General features: G+C 36.8%; 1 protein-coding gene and 1 long non-coding RNA gene across 38 annotated transcripts in view; one reads left to right on the top strand and one right to left on the bottom strand.

Moving 5' to 3' along the window:
• Window positions 1-7,090, top strand: part of GPC5 (glypican 5) — a 1,583,243-nt gene extending 1,576,153 nt beyond the window's left edge. For both annotated transcript variants that reach the window (XR_015138295.1, XM_086330176.1), the window contains exon 8: window positions 6,123-7,090. Coding sequence is in view for 1 of the 2 variants with exons in the window: in XM_086330176.1 (XP_086186302.1) it covers window positions 6,123-6,280 (158 nt within the window). In the remaining variant the exon portion in view is untranslated. The remainder of the gene's footprint in view (window positions 1-6,122) is intronic.
• The window catches only part of LOC147361841 (uncharacterized), a 256,268-nt gene that overhangs the window by 21,731 nt on the left and 218,011 nt on the right, over window positions 1-16,526 (bottom strand). For 11 of the 36 annotated variants that reach the window (XR_015138323.1, XR_015138301.1, XR_015138302.1 and 8 more), the window contains 4 exons: window positions 11,296-11,475; window positions 10,570-10,665; window positions 4,622-4,739; window positions 437-503 (listed from right to left, as the gene is read on the bottom strand). This is a non-coding gene — a long non-coding RNA (uncharacterized LOC147361841). The remainder of the gene's footprint in view (window positions 1-436; window positions 504-4,621; window positions 4,740-10,569; window positions 10,666-11,295; window positions 11,476-16,526) is intronic. The other 25 variants (XR_015138316.1, XR_015138314.1, XR_015138317.1 and 22 more) reach the window with 5 other exon arrangements.

A 16,526-nucleotide genomic window follows, 5' to 3' on the forward strand; every position in this document is an offset into this window, starting at 1 on the left:
GCATATAAGTTAAATAAGCAGGATGACAATATACAGCCTTGATGTACTCCTTTTCCATTAATTGTTGGAGAGCAACCAATAATCCATTTGATAGAGAAACAAGCAATAATAATCCCTGATATTACCCAGAACTGAAATATCTCAATATATCATAATACTTTAAAGTAAACTTTGGTTTACAGTCATAATCTCCTATTAATGTTTTAACTCACTGTTTAACTTACTAACAATTAAAATTACTTCATTATTCTCACATAATTTGTCAAAAAGGAAGACTATGCTTGGTTATAAAGCATCAACCAAAAGAACTATAAATAAATTTCACACTTTTTCTCACAGAGAACAGAATAATAATCCTATTTATTAGTCAGACCCTGAATATCAAATAGAAGATCACAGAGGTGACATTCCATAAGGGTTCGTGATTATCACAGACCTTGTCTCTTCAACCATACAGTCACTCTGCTCTTGTTACTGGATTACATGGAAGCCCCCAAGGAAAACTGGAAAATAACAGCATTTTTTTCAGGATACACCCTAGATTAAAGTGACTCAATAGTCTGGGTGGGTCTATCAATTATATTTCCTAAGAGATAAGAATGGATTAATCATTTAAAAAATGGTAAACTGTTACATAAACCATATCAGATTTGTTAGACACCCAAATGTCCAGTCAATATACATATGGCTAATTTTAGTATAAATGACCATTCAAGTCTATCAAATAATGACCAAGGGTAATAGTTTTTATTGAATGTTACAAGATCCATAGCAACTTTATTTAGCAAGTACTTGCTAAGTTAATATTCTCACAATGAATCTTGGCTATTACATTCACTACTTTTCTCTCAGATGTAAAATTCCAGGTTTGCACCTAATTCTAATATTTTATTCTATATTCTGTGTTGCTGCAGTATAATTTTATGTCTTTATATTAAAAGAGATTGAACTTAAGAAAGTAAATATTTTTCCAAAGAAATCATACAAATGTGAACAGATACATGAAAAGATGCTCAACAGCACTAATTATGAAGAAAATTCAAATCAAACCCACGAGATATTGCTTCACAACTGTTAGAATGGCTATTATCAAAAACAGTACGTGAACTGAAAACTTCCGGATGTTCAAGCTGGATTTAGAAAAGGCAGAGGAACCAGAGATCAAATTGCCAACATCCATTGGATCATAGAAAAAGTGAGAGAGTTCTAGAAAAATATCTACTTCCGCTTTATCAACTACGCCAAAGCCTTTGACTGTGTGGATCACAAAAAACTGTAAAAAATTCTTCAAGAGAGGGGAATATCAGACTACCTGACCTGCCTCTTGAGAAATCTGTATGCAGGTCAAGAAGCAACAGTTAGAACTGGACATGGAACATACGACTAGTTCCAAATCGGGAAAGGAGTATGTCAAGGCTGTACATTGTCACCCTGCTTTTTTAACTTCTATGCAGAGTACATCATGTGAAATGCCAGGCTGGATGGAGCACAAGCTGAAATCAAGATTCCTGGAGAAATATCAATAACTTCAGATATGCAGATGACACCACCCTTATGGCAGAAAGTAAAGAGAAACTAAAGATCCTCTTGATGAAAGAGAAAGAAGAGAGTGAAAGAGCTGGCTTAAAACTCAACATTTAGAAAACTAATATCATGGCATCCAGTCCCAGCACTTCATGGCAAATAGATGGGGAGACAATGAAAACAGTGACAGACTTTATTTCTTTGGCTCCTAAATCACTGAGGATGGTGACTGCAGCCATGAAATTAAAAGACACTTGATCCTTGGAGGAAAAGCTATGACCAACGTGGACAGTATTAAAAAGCAGAGACATTATTTTGCCGACAAAAGTCGGTCTAGTCAAAGCTATGGTTTTTCTAGTAGTCACATATGTATATGAGAGTTGGACTATAAAGAAAGCTGAGTGCCAAAGAATTGATGCTTTTGAACTGTGGTTTTGGAGAAGACTCTTGAGAGTCCCTTAGACTGCAAGGAGATACAACCAGTCCATCCTAAAGGATATCAGTCCTGAATATTCATTGGACTGATGCAAGGAGATACAACCAGTCCATCCTAAAGGATATCAGTCCTGAATATTCATTGGACTGATGCTGAAGGTGAAGCTACAATACTTTGGCCACCTGATGTGAAGAACTGACTCCTTGGAAAAGTCCCTGATGCTGGGGAAGATTGAAGGCATGAGGAGAAGGGGACAACAGAGGATGAGATGGTTGGATGGCATCACCGACTCGATGGACGTTAGTTTGAGCATGTTCCAGGAGTTGATGATGGACAGAGAAGCCTGGCATGCTGCAGTCCATGGGGTTGCAAAGAATTGGACACCACTGGGTGACTGAACCGAACTGATTATCAAAAAGACAAATGATAAGTATTGGCAAGGATGTGGAGAAAAGGGGATCTTTGTGCACTCTTGGTGGGAATGCAAATTGGTCCAATCACTATGGAAAACAGCATGGAGGTTCCCAAAAAATTAAAATATAGAATTATCATACGATCCAGCAATTCCATATCTGGATATATATCCAAAGGAAATGAAAACAGGATCTCAAAGAGATATCTGCACTCCCATGTTCACTGCAGCATTAATCACAATAACCAAGATACAAAAACAGCCTGTCAATAGATGAATGGATAAAGATGTATTGTATATAAAAACAATAGAATGTTATTCAGACATGAAAAAAGAAAATCCTGCCATTTGCTATGACTTAGATGAAGTTTGAGGGCATTATCCTAAGTGAAATAGGTCAGACAGAGAAAGATGAATGCTCTGCTACGTCACTTGTATCTATAACTTAAAAAAAAAGCAAACTCACAGAAACAGGGTAGATTGATGACTGCCAAGAACTGGGAGGTAGGGTAAATGAGATGTTGTTCAAGGGTACAAACTTTCAGTTATAAGATAAAAAAGTTCTGGGTATCTAATGTCAAGCACAGTGACTACAGTGATTAACACTGAATTATATACTTGAAAGGGCTAAGTGAGTAGATCTTAAATGTTCTCACCACAAAAAAAAAAAAGTAGTTATGTGGCATGCTGGAGACATTAACACTATGGTGACAATCATTTTATAAAATATAAGTACATCAAATCAACATATTGTACACATTAAACTTACATAATGTTATGTCAATTAATATCCCAATAAAACTGTGGGAAGGGAAAATCAAACTGAAGTGGAGAAACATTTTTATGGTTTTGCAATTTTCTGTCCTGAATTAAAGTTATCAACTTATTCATTCACCTACTTATTACTAAATGCTTACTCAGTGAATACAAAAATCAGTGATAGATTCCCTATTCTTAAAGAAAGGCAGCCATAGACTGAGTTCAAAGATCCTTAAAGACCATGCAAGTATGTGTATAAAATAATATCAAAACATTCTTCTGCACTAATATCTACTTTTTGAATCTTTTAAAGTAAGTAAATGCACAATTTTCTTAACCTAGTTCCCTACTAGTAGACACTTAATGGCTTATGACTTTTCACTAATAATGCACAGATTATTTTGTGAATAAATATGCGCATATTTTAAAAATTATTCCCATGGGATTTTTCCACTAAAGCAGAATTTGGGTGTCTAGGTAAGTGTACATTTTAAACACTTTTGCTATATTTTGGCAATCTTCCTTAATAAAGGGCTATATCCTTGCCACACTGGTTGTCATCACCTCTCTGTCCTGCTTTTGTCAATTGGACAGTAGGTTAACTGACACCTCATCTTGTATAAGATAATATTACTTCATAGCACCAACCATCAGGCAAGTGCCCAAATTTTAACATTTCATTTGTTTTTGTAATAGCATGGCTATCTGTCTACCTCTTCCAGACTGCAAGCCACCGAGGGCAGAAATAGGAATTTATTGCTATCTTTGTGTGTTGCCATTAGGCATAGAAAAGTTTATTTTAAATTATTTCATTTTTGTTTAATTTATTTTTTTTTTATTTTTTAACTTTACAATATTGTATTGGTTTTGCCATATATCAACATGAATCCGCCACAGGTATACACATGTTCCCCATCCTGAACCCTCCCCCCCTCCTCCCTCCCCATACCATCCCTCTGGGTCATCCCAGTGCACCAGCCCCAAGCATCCAGTATCGTGCATCGAACCTGGACTGGCAACTCGTTTCATATATGATATTATTCATGTTTCAATGTCATTCTCCCAAATCATCCCACCCTCTCCCTCTCTGCAAAATCATCAAACTGATTTTTCTTTTATGGGTCTTTGGCTGAGCTTTAGTATAATTTGTAAGCTTAGTGAATTAAGTTCCTTTAAGAAAACAATCAGTACATCAGATCATTGTGGCCTTGGCCTTCTTGGCATGCAAAGATTTCTTAACAGAAGTTCAGGCCAGGTTGTGATTTGATCTGAAACTGCAGCCCTGACTGCCAGGCTCTTCAAGAGATCTTTCATTCTTTCTATATAATTCTTATCTCAAGGGACCATCATCCTTAGAACTATCGCATTTATTAGTAATACCTCTACCTCCAATGTTAAAATGGCATCTGACTGAAGATGAGATAATCCCTCCTCGTATTGCCTGATTCACAGACATAAGACTTAACATCTATTTTCATATTTGTACTCACCACAGTACCCTGAAGCCCAAACCAGTGCCTGGCTCATGAATGAATGAGGAAAATACTGACTTCAGAAGGCATACGAAAAAGTTTTTCATGAATCCAGTCCAGGCACTTCCTCACAGTGCTTTAAAAAAGAAATAAATCCCTTAAAGCTCAAATTTATGTAGTTATCTTGGAAAAAATTTTAATTGCCTAGAGTCCACACAGCTCCTTGTTATATTCTAACATAACAAGGAGTATAAAACCATGACTAAAATATGCACACTCTTCTCCAGTCTCCATAAAAAAAAAAAAAAAAGGAATTGCTGGTTTATTCATCTTGCCTAATGACATAGAAGGGCAAAACAAGTACCCAAACAATGAATAATAACACAAGCACTCAGACTGTAAAATCGATATGTCAGATCAGTAGAGCTGAGCTTCGTTTTAATGCTCTCATCCCTGAACGCAGTGGAGCTTACTTTCTGAATTATATATATGTATTGACCTAATTACATAAATATTGACTTTTCCTTATATGAAGCTTTTTTTTTTCAGTCTCACTGTAATTACGATGTCAATACTTGTGGCCCTAGTAACATTGAATTTAAACCTGTTAATTGTGACTGATGGTGGCACACCATGAGATAATCCAGACAGTCTCACAGTCTCAGCACATGGGTGACACTGGATAGTAACTGATAAATCAGGAATTTCTTAGCGGTATCATAGTAAGGTAAACTTCTTTAAGAAAATAATCTTATTCATCCCCAATAATTGGGGAGCTGGCCTCCTCCTCAGTTTGTTGGGTTTTACAACACACAGAAGTAATAACCAGGTTGTGACTAGATTTCGGTCTATAATGTTGTACAACATTTTTTTTTCTTTAATCAAACACTTCATCCCTAACTTCAATCCCCAGCCCATCCTACTACTAAATTCTTTGATCTACTGACAGATATCTATACCCCTATCCCCATAGCTCTGCGTGTGTATAAAGGGTATCATTTAATATTTATTATTCTTTGATATATTTCAGTGAGGATCTGTGAATAGTTTAGCCTAATACAAAATATGTGTATAAATTCTACTTTTTAAAAATGTCCAATTTAATTACCTCTCCTACATAGCTTTATTTTCATAAGAAAAGATTTCACACAGTTCCTACCACTGTTACATCTCTGGGCCAAGCACTGATTCTATACCTCAAGACATTTTAATTACATTTCTTTACTTTGATAACTTTTAGAGAAATATTCCAAATGCTTTCAAAAAGCTAGAAAGTACTTTTTACTTTGTTCTCATAAAGTTTCTGAGCACTGCCACTCAAGGTCTTATACGTTCCAATTTAAGAAATGCAAAAGTATGTGTCATATTCATTGTTTAGAGTCAGGTGAAACACATAGGGAATGCTATACAAAAAGATTAAAAACAGTCGTGTCCACAATTTGGGTAGAGATTCGTTCTAGAAGGATCATGGTGAGGTGGTATATCCATCATTCCATGATTTTCTCATTTGCCTCTACAGGGATGCCAGAGGAGATGAACCTCAGTGACGTGAAGCAAATCCATCAAACAGACGGTGGTAGTACTTTAGACACAACGGGAGCAGGATGTACAGCCGCAACTGAAACTATGGCACTGACTCTGATGGGGGTAGTCATGTTATTTCCTGGGCTTTGGTAACAGCTCTTCTGCCCCGATACACATGTCTTAGTGGAGTCTTGATTTCTCCCTTCTCTTGCTCTAAGTGGAATAAGGTATCTTTTCAAATGTAACAATTATATTTACGAGAAGGTACTAACTTCTTGGAAGCCAAGTTGGCATGTTGACAAAGTACCTAAAAATCAACGTTTACATGATAGACCGTTTGAAAACATGTCTTCTTTGAATCTAAAATATGAATCTAGCTTAAATGTTCGTAATCGCTAACATGTTAAACCTGCAAATGTGAAGAGCATGGAAGTGACTTTGAATGAGAAGGATTTAGTATGTCTGTAACTTTACTATTCTCAATTCCAACCTTTTCCTTTTTAAAAGAAAAAAATGTTTTCAACGGAAGGTGTATTTGCAGGATGATGAAAACAATACATAGCTTTTCTTAAAATACTGGAATCAGAATTTCATTAACTGAATCAGAAACAAACCATGGCAAGTAGTATGCATGCATTTTCAAGATTTTCTTCCATTTTATAAGCTATAGAAAGAAATGACTGAAAGCCTATAAATTATAGAGTAGATTGCAAGGAGCATTTCACATAATTTCATTGAAGATGCTTGATGGTTTTTATCCACTGTAACTAAGCCACTGACAAACGTAAAGCTGAGTATTTTGATAGCATCTGATTTGTATCCCATTATATACAAAATGTATCTTTGGTATTGTGACTGTGTTCCCTCCTATCTCTCTGCCTCCTAATGGACTTATCTATGTTGCAAAGCACACGCCTGCTCTAGGAATATCTCTAATAAAGCTGTTAATTATTTGGTGGAAAATTTTAAAGAATATTGATCATTTTCTCCTAGAAAAAATGATATATTCATCCATTTTCAAAATGTTACTTCAAAAATTTGCTGTTTTTTAAAACTTGATATTGAACAATTGTCTATATATTTCCAAAGTTCCTATGAATATCTAAAGATGCACTAATATAGAAAACATGGCATGCACTATTTTAGCTCTTTTCGTATTTTCACATTAGCAGAGCCACTAATCCAAAGTCCCTGACTTCCCAGTTGAGATAAGATGCCTCAGCAGACACTGTGCTTATCACTGTACTTAAGGAGAAAGAGATAAGTCAGCTTTTATTAGGAAGTATCATATCCAGTCAATAGCCAGAAAATATAATTAATACAAAGCGACAGAACAGAAAAGAGAAGTGCTGAACTTATAAAATTTTTAAAAAATCAAAAAGATTTCAAATGATCTCTGAAAAAGAACTGACAGGGACTCAGTCAACAAGCATTTGCAGGATGAAATCAATCTGTCCAAATAAGGAAACTATATGATAAAACCCTATTCTCCCTCAGGTTCTCAATTATTGATGAGAACCTGGTGATGGTCAACTTACACCACAGTATTTTTAAACTGCCAAGATAAGTCAGATTTTTCTTGTCTGTTCAAATATGACTCTGAACTGGAAGTGCTATTCTACCTGCCAATTCTGGATGCCATTTTCCTAGGCTTCCACTCCGCCTTAACATGATCTGCTTAGATTTTAGCACATTTGCACCACCATACTCCAAATATTAGAAACCTAACACTTTTTAAAATTTTAATTTCAACTTCAACTCTTCATTTAAACAGCTCTGAAATGTGTAATATGAGGTCAACCATTTGTGGCCCTCCAGCCCAAGCCACAGTTGGGTTGCCATGGCAGCACTTCTGACCCAAACCTGAAGGGTCTTTAGAAAAGCCAAGTAAATAACATGGTTCAGCAGTCTAATATGTACCTGGATAATATTAGTTGATAAAAGATAATTTTAGGTATTGTAGGAAATGATTAAAAGCAGAGTAGTAACAAAATTGATAGTATGAATGAATATCTTTTTATCAATTAAATTTTACATACTCAAATGGGTGCTGTCTACCTCCATGTAGGTGTCTAGGAGACAATACATATACCACAAATGATAAAGCTAGAGCTCAAAACACCTGAGGTTTTCAGAATTTCTTTAAGAGCCCGAGGCATACTTTTTTAATATTTTCAATGAGGTCATTCTTTAACACTCTGCTGTAAACCATCTTACATTTGTATAGCTCTTATAATTTATAGGGCTCTTTCAGAGGAGACAAAGCATATCATTTGTCTTTCCTCACTTCTAAAGGATGGGCTCAATTTTTAGTCAAATAAAACAATAACACTGAGTTGTTTTCTTTTAATATGGCTCAGAATTTGCTTTATAAGAGTTTTCCATTAGTAAGATTAAAAAGTTTTTAAGCAATGGTAAAGTTGCTTTACCATTGGTACCATCGCTCTACCATTTGGTACCATTGCTACCAAATGGTAGAATACATGTTTACTTTCCAAGATGACTTAAAGGATAACATTCAGGTGAATATATATGTATTTAAATTATCTTTCACAGTTATAGTCACATTTTATACTGGGATCAATTAAAGGAGTTTTCTTGAATTTCTGAGTTATTGTTATATAAATTAATCTGAAACAGTCTAGTATTCTGCATGTATTAAGGAAGAATCAGTTAATCTGAGCCAAAATCCAGGGCCCTCCCTTTGCATATACACCATGATAAATGCTCTTACACAAAATCTCCTTTAGTCTCACCAATAATATTATCACCTCCATTTAACCAGTGAGGAAACTGAGGCTAGAAATACTATGTACTTTGTTTGGTGTCATACAACTAGTCAGAGTAGAATCAAACATATAAGTAATGTCTCTAAACAAACCATATACGTTCTTGGTTCAAAGATATAACAGTTTCAGAACAGTAGTACAAAATCTTAAAGTTAGCATAAAAGTCATTCAAAGGTGATTTAAGTCTCTAAACAAGGATTTAAAAAAACAAGTAAAATTAACTGTACGATCCTAATGTATAATTATCAAATTGTATATAGTATAAAAGCATAGGAAAAAAGAAAAATGTAGACATGAACCTTTTCTTTTGTACTAATCGTTACTGTCTCACATGTGAAAATTTCATTCAAATACATCAGCTGCTAAAATAAACCAGCTACCAAAAATGAGAAAATACACATATATATTTTCTAACTATCACAGAATCATAACATTTCTTTTTGTTTTCTGAGCAACTAAAGGGTTTAAACATTTCTTTGGCCATAAGACACAGGATGGCATAAAAATATAAGGAAAGAAAGATGAGAAACAGGGAGGGAGGGAGCATGTGGTGGAATATTACTTTTAAAAATCTTAGATATGTCTTATCCTCTATTTGTCCAGGAACATCTTATCAATGAAGTAGTGTCTGGAGTGTTCTTTTCTAATTAAAGGACAGAAGTTAATACGCGATTTCCTCCCAGTACTCAGCTTTTCTAAGTACTCAATAATGATGCTTTGGAAAGGACTCAATTAGTTTACTCCTAATTGTTTTCAAGCACTAAAAATATTGTTTCTAGCATCAGAACTCTTCAGGTACAATCAAAATTGTTTCTTCCTGAGTGAATTCATTCAACCCAGACTTGTGATTTTTTGAGATAAGTCATTGAGCAGTCTGTGATATTAGTATTTCTTTAGGTTGTCAACTTTGGTATCCTATATAAAAACATGGGTTGTATGAAAATTCAGCAATAATTCATGTTATTAGATATGACACTGGGCATATTTTTTTTAATTGTAGACTGTTGTATATCAATCATTTCTGAAAAATAGAGACAAAATTTTCTCAAGTTTGAAATCTTTCTTTGCCTTTGCTAGAATTAAATGATCACTGAATTACTCTTATATCATCATTTTGTAAATGAAGTTTCACTCAAATGAGTCCTTAAACTAACCTATTTCCATGTGCAGAAAAAAACTGAAGAATTTCGTTACAATATGATTTACATCTTCACAGTAGAAATGGCAATAACTATTTGGAACAGAGTGCCGGGATGGAAGTTTGTGGATAACTTTGCAAACATCTGATTCAAGAGTCTCTCCCCTTCCTGCACTTGTCAACTGTCACATTGGAAGCATCTTCACCATGAAATATTGGGTTGGTCAAAAAGCTTGTGGGAAATTTTCTATAGCATTTTAACAGAAAAACCCAAATTTTTTGGCCAGCCCAATATATATAAAGAGATTATGCATCTCACCTTCCCAAGAAAGTTTTCCTTTATCACAGAGCAAGAGGAAGGGGATAGAGGAATTTGAAGTGCCATAGAATAAAAAGCAGATCAGAGAACATCTGAGGAGCAAACTGGTTGGAGACAGAAGGAATGGAATTGACCCAGAGGAATCACTTGGGTAACTGGGTAAGTAAATTCTACTTCTGTAAGTTTCAGTACCCACCTTTGAGCACCCGTGAACTGAAGGAACTAAATGTCAGAAGGAGAGGAAGTAGAGAGTCTCTCTTTTCGCCAGATTACCCAGCCAAGGCCAGCAGCACTAAGGAGGAAAACAAAAAGCCTAGTTTGCAAAACAAACGCTATGGGCAGTACAGTGTGTTTAGCAAGCACCTGTCTTATTCTATTTCTTTAAGAAATCTAGGCACTGACCAGTAAGTATTTTTAACAACAGTAATTTCTTCAGAATAACAAGATCCCCATAGAATAAATAAGGATTTCAACTTACAAAATTGTGGTCAAAATTGTCAAAGACTTTCAGAATAGAGTTAGTCAAGTCATGGTGCTTTTCCAACTCACCCCACACGCCCATTCCTGTCCCTCTCACCAACATGCACACACCCACCCATGCCTCACAGTTCCTTGCTGGTGTTTCCATTTCCTTTTTATCTTCTCATCTGTATAACTGAGTTAGCTGTATCTAACTCGGAATTACTTAACAGGACTAGATAATGCAACACATATTTAAGACCCACCTGGCACATGGTAATCCTTAATAATTTCACATTTGTGCCTTTCCCATTAAGCCTTCTCTTAAAATGCATGTGTGCCCAGAATTGGACAATGCCACACTATTAAATTATTAATTCTGCCTGTGGCTAAGCTTTTGATAGGGAAACAGCCTAAAGAAAGTTTGAGTGTGGATAAATAGAGCTTAAGAAGGAGGACTCACTGGAAAAATCCCTGATGCTGGGAAACATTGAGGGCAGAAGAGGGCATCAGAGGATGAGATGGCTGGATGACATCACTGATGCAACGGACATGAACTTGGGCAAACTCTGGGAGATGGTGAGGAACAGTGAGGCCTGGCGTGCTGAAGTCCATGGGGTCACAGTCAGACACGACTGTGTGACTGAACAACAACAAGGAGGAGGAATAAGAGTAGAATTGCAAAAGAGACCTACTCCTGCCTGTTTCATCTGTCATGTTTTGCTTAGCCTCATCCTGGCTACAAAGTTTATTCATGGAAAATGTATTTCCAAGATATAGGGAGTTAGAGTGGTCTTGCTTTTATTGATTATAAAGGGATATTAGCCCTGACCCAGTGTTTACAAGTGAATTTGTCTCCAACTGTAACAAACTGAAGACCTCAACTGCCAGCCCCTGCAATGGCAAGTCTACCTGACCAGAGTCTTCAGACCACATCTCAGAATGATTATAGTCTGGGATAGAGCTCAGAGCTCAGGCCAAGATGAGGTGGAATTTAACCATTAATGAGCAATCAGTGTATTGCTCAGTATCATACTGAAAGTCACCACCAAGTGAGGATTTCTGAATGGCAAGATCATCTCAAGTTCACGTTGATAACAGGTGACAAAGCAAGTACAGTAAATCCCCTACATTTGAATGAGTTCTGTTCCAAGAATGCATTTGAAAGTTCAATTTGTTTTTAAGTCCAACAAAGTTATGCCTAGGCACCCAACTAACACAATCAGGCTATATAGTACCGGACCACGTGCTGTGTTGGGCTCAGTTGCTCAGTCGTGTCTGACTCTTTGTGACCCCATGGGCTATAGCCCACCAGGTTTTTCTGTCCATGGGGATTCTCCAGGCAAGAATACTGGAGTGGGCTGCCATGCCCTTATCCAGGGGATCTTCCCAACCCAGGGATCAAAACTAGGTCTCCCACATTACAGGCAGATTCTTTACCATCTGAGTCACCAGGGCTATAAAAGGTTTATAATACTTTTCACACAAATAATATATTAAAAAAACAAACACAAAGAAAACATTTGTAATCTTACAGTATAGCACCTTGAAAAGTACAGGAGTAAGTGTACAAGAGCTGGGCAAGTTCACGTATTTGAAGTTTCTTATGTAGGAACTTAATGTATTACTAAAGATAGATGTCAACCCTTTCCACTGAATCACTCAATATCCCTAAACTCAGAAAACCTTTTGAAAAGTAAGCTGATTAGGTTAGGTTATTTTTTTAAGGTTTATTTATAGGTTTTACAGGGTATGTTTAAATTTTCCTTTGTTACAAAAACTTTTTATTCTCATCTAGTCTCTCGGATATTTTTTCTCGTCCCTGACTTTCTCAAATTCAGCTCTAGTAATAATGTGAGCATCCTGAAGAGATCCCATATGCCAGATGCCCTAGTGTGACCATCTGATGGGGAGACTGGCTGAATCATTGACACGTGGGCATCCAAAAATGCTGGAGAAACCAGAACAAGCACAGCTTCAAAGGTTTTAGTCTAACTGTCTGTATGACCTTCAACAAGTCCCATCTTCCCTCTGAGTTCCTCATTTGTAACACAATGTGCTTGAACCAAATGATGACTAAATTTCCTTGTCAATTTCCAGTCTAAAAGAGTATCTATTTACTTGATGTCTTATATGATAACCTACTATTGCTTAATACATAAAAGACACTTAAAAGTAATACATAAAATATGATTTTAGTTACAACTCTATGCATATGGTGATAATTCTAATTTGTTTATCACATAAGGTAATGTGGCTTTTCTGCATAAGACTGAGTGGAATACTCTTTTCATAAATGAAGGGAAGAATAGTTAGAACAAAGTTTTCTGAGCTTTCATTTAATGGAGAGAATATGCCTGAGCAAAGAGATTTACCCTGTCATTAAATATTTAGCAATTAATTGCTTTTTGTTTTCACTAATCTTACAGGAGCTATGATCTGGGGTCTTCACTAATTCAGTGGTAGTGTCTCACAATATTTAAAAGCAAATAGTGAGTAGAGTGGCAGCACTAAGGCTCTGAAAGATCACAGTGTATAGAAGTCAGCGATGGAAGTAATAAAAGTGCATTTGACAGAATTTTTTCTTCTCACAGATTTTCCCAGGAGACCCTCTTAAACAGGACTAAACAAATGGTGCTGCCTCTGATGATTTATTGCAGAACAAGCTGACAGAGCACAGGAGCGTGTTATCTGGTCCCCTGAAGTGTAGGGGCTAATTCAGAAAATGAAAGGAGACCAGAAGTGCAACAGTTGGAGAGAACACTCTGTATCAGTCAGTGAGCAAGCAGAGAGAAGCGGGAATTGCAGCTTATCTAAAAAGATAGTTTTTAAATATTGTGTGTTGGGTAATTTTAGTGTTTTGTTTTCTTCGTTTATTAAAAATATTTATGAGGATCTATGAGAATTTCATCACAGATGGTTAACTGCAATAAATTTAGAGTAAATTGTTCTACCTTACTACTACTATTGTGACACGTTCATTGCAGTATAGATATAATTAAATGTAAATATGTGAATACATATACACATTTATCTCTATTTATCTATAAAATACACATACATTTTCATATATTTGCATGTTTATTGCTGTGTTTGTGCTTTATGAATAGATAAAATATAACATATAAAGGCTTTTATGTTACATTTTCATAAAACTTACCTTTATATCAATTATTTCTGGCTTTTGAATCAAAGATGGAGAAGGTCAGTGCAATAGATAGCTTTTATAAAATTGCTTCTGATTATTTTCCCATATGGGCTTTCATCTTTCATTTCAAATGGATCAGTACTGAACAAAGCTCTTACTAAGCATAAGAGAACACACATGGCCACATTCGCAGTAAGAGGTACATAGGTGTATGTTTCAGAAAGCCTCACTGGCACAGCCTTATGTATACACATTCTATGATCTTTAAGAGACTAAAACACTAAAATTACCAACACACAATATTTAAAAACTATCTTTTGAGATAAGCTGCGATTCCCTGCTTCTCTCTGCTTGCTCACTGACTGAGCAGACTGTGGGAATTAAGTAAACATGAGGTAACATTTTATCAAGGCTTGCTTTTAGGTGAAATTTTTCACACTACATATGTTGAAAAATCATTTGATTCTAAAACTATATGGAAGCACTCGTGGGTATACACCCATCAGTTCAGTTCAGTTCAGTCACTCAGTCTTGTTCGACTCTTTGCAACCCCATGAATCGCAGCACGCCAGGCCTCCCTGTCCATCACCAACTGCCGGAGTTCACCCAAACTCATGTGCATCAAGTCGGTGATGCCATCCAGCCATCTCATCCTCTGTTGTCCCCTTCTCCTCCTGCCCCCAATCCCTCCCAACATCAGGGTCTTTTCCAAAGAGTCAAATCTTTGCATGAGGTAGCCAAAGTATTGGAGTTTCAGCTTCAGCATCAGTCCTTAGAATGAACATCCAGGACTTGTCTCCTTTAGAATGGACTGGTTGGACCTCCTTGCAGTCCAAGGGACTCGCAAGAGTCTTCTCCAACACCACAGTTCAAAAGCATCAAATCTTCGGCACTCAGTTTTCTTCACAGTCCAACTCTCACATCCATACATGACCACTGGAAACACTACAGCCGTGACTAGATGGACCTTTGTTGCCAAAGTAATATCGATGCTTTTTAATATGCTATCTAGGTTGGCCATACACCCATCAGATCAGATCAGACCAGTCACTCAGTCGTGTCCGACTCTTTGCGACCCCATGAACTGCAGCACACCAGGCTTCCCTGTCCATCACCAACTCCCGGAGTTCACTCAGACTCACGTCCATCAAGTCAGTGATGCTATCCAGCCATCTCATCCTCTGTCATCCCCTTCTCCTCTTGTCCCCAATCCCTCCCAGCATCAGAGTCTTTTCCAGTGAGTCAACTCTTCACATGAGGTGGCCAAAGTACTAGAGTTTCAGCTTTAGCATCATTCCTTTCAAAGAAAGCCCAGGGCTGATCTCCTTCAGAATGGACTGGCTGGATCTCCTTGCAGTCCAAGGGACTCTCAAGAGTCTTCTCCAACACCACAGTTCAAAAGCATCAATTCTTCGGCACTCAGCCTTCTTCACAGTCCAACTCTCACATCTATACATGACCTCAGGAAAAACCATAGCCTTGACTAGACGAACCTTTGTTGGCAAAGTAATGTCTCTGCTTTTCAATATGCTATCTAGGTTGGTCATAACTTTCCTTCCAAGGAGTAAGCATCTTTCAATTTCATGGCTGCAGTCACCATCTGCAGTGATTTTGGAGCCCAGAAAAATAAAGTCTGACACTGTTTCCACTGTTTCCCCATCTATTTGCCATGAAGTGATGGGACCGGATGCCATGACCTTAGTTTTCTGAATGTTGAGCTTTAAGCAAACTTTTTCACTCTCCACTTTCACTTTCATCAAGAGGCTTTTGAGTTCCTCTTCACTTTCTGCCATAAGGGTGGTGTCATCTGCATATCTGAGGTTATTGATATTTGTCCCGGCAATCTTCATTCCAGCTTGTTTTTCTTCCAGTCCAGCGTTTCTCATGATGTACTCTGCATATAAGTTAAATAAACAGGGTGACAATATACAGCCTTGACGAACTCCTTTTCCTCTTTGGAACCAGTCTGTTGTTCCATGTCCAGTTCTAACTGCTGCATACACCCATAGAAAACCATAATTTGAAAAGATGCGTACACTGCCATGTTCATTGCAGCACTATTTACAATTGGCACATGCAGGCAATCTAAATGTCCATCAACAGAGGAATTGATAAAGAAGATGTGGTTCATATATATAATGGGATATTACTCAGCAACAAAGAAGCATGAAATAATGTCATTTGTAGCAACATGGATAGACCTGGAGATTATCATACTGAGTGAAGGCAGACACAGAGAGGCAATATCATATGATATTGCTTATATGTGGAATCTAAAAAAATAGTACGGATGAACTTATTTACAAAAGAGAAGTAGAGTCACAGATGTAGAAAACAAACTTATGCTTCTCGGGGGATTAGGGTTGTTATTGTTGTTTAGCTGCTAAGTCATGTCCTACTCTTCAGAGACCCCATGGACTGTAGCATGCCAGGCTCCTCTGTTCATGGGATTTTTCAGGCAAGAATACCAGAGTAGATTGCCATTTAGAGGATAAAGGCGGGGAGGGATAAACTGAGAGTGGGATTGACATATGCTATATAAAATG

Source organism: Bos grunniens, chromosome 12 (assembly GCF_055505025.1).
Source record: "Bos grunniens cultivar Pamir isolate PY7600 chromosome 12, Bosgru_T2T1.0, whole genome shotgun sequence".
Lineage (NCBI taxonomy): Eukaryota > Metazoa > Chordata > Mammalia > Artiodactyla > Bovidae > Bos > Bos grunniens.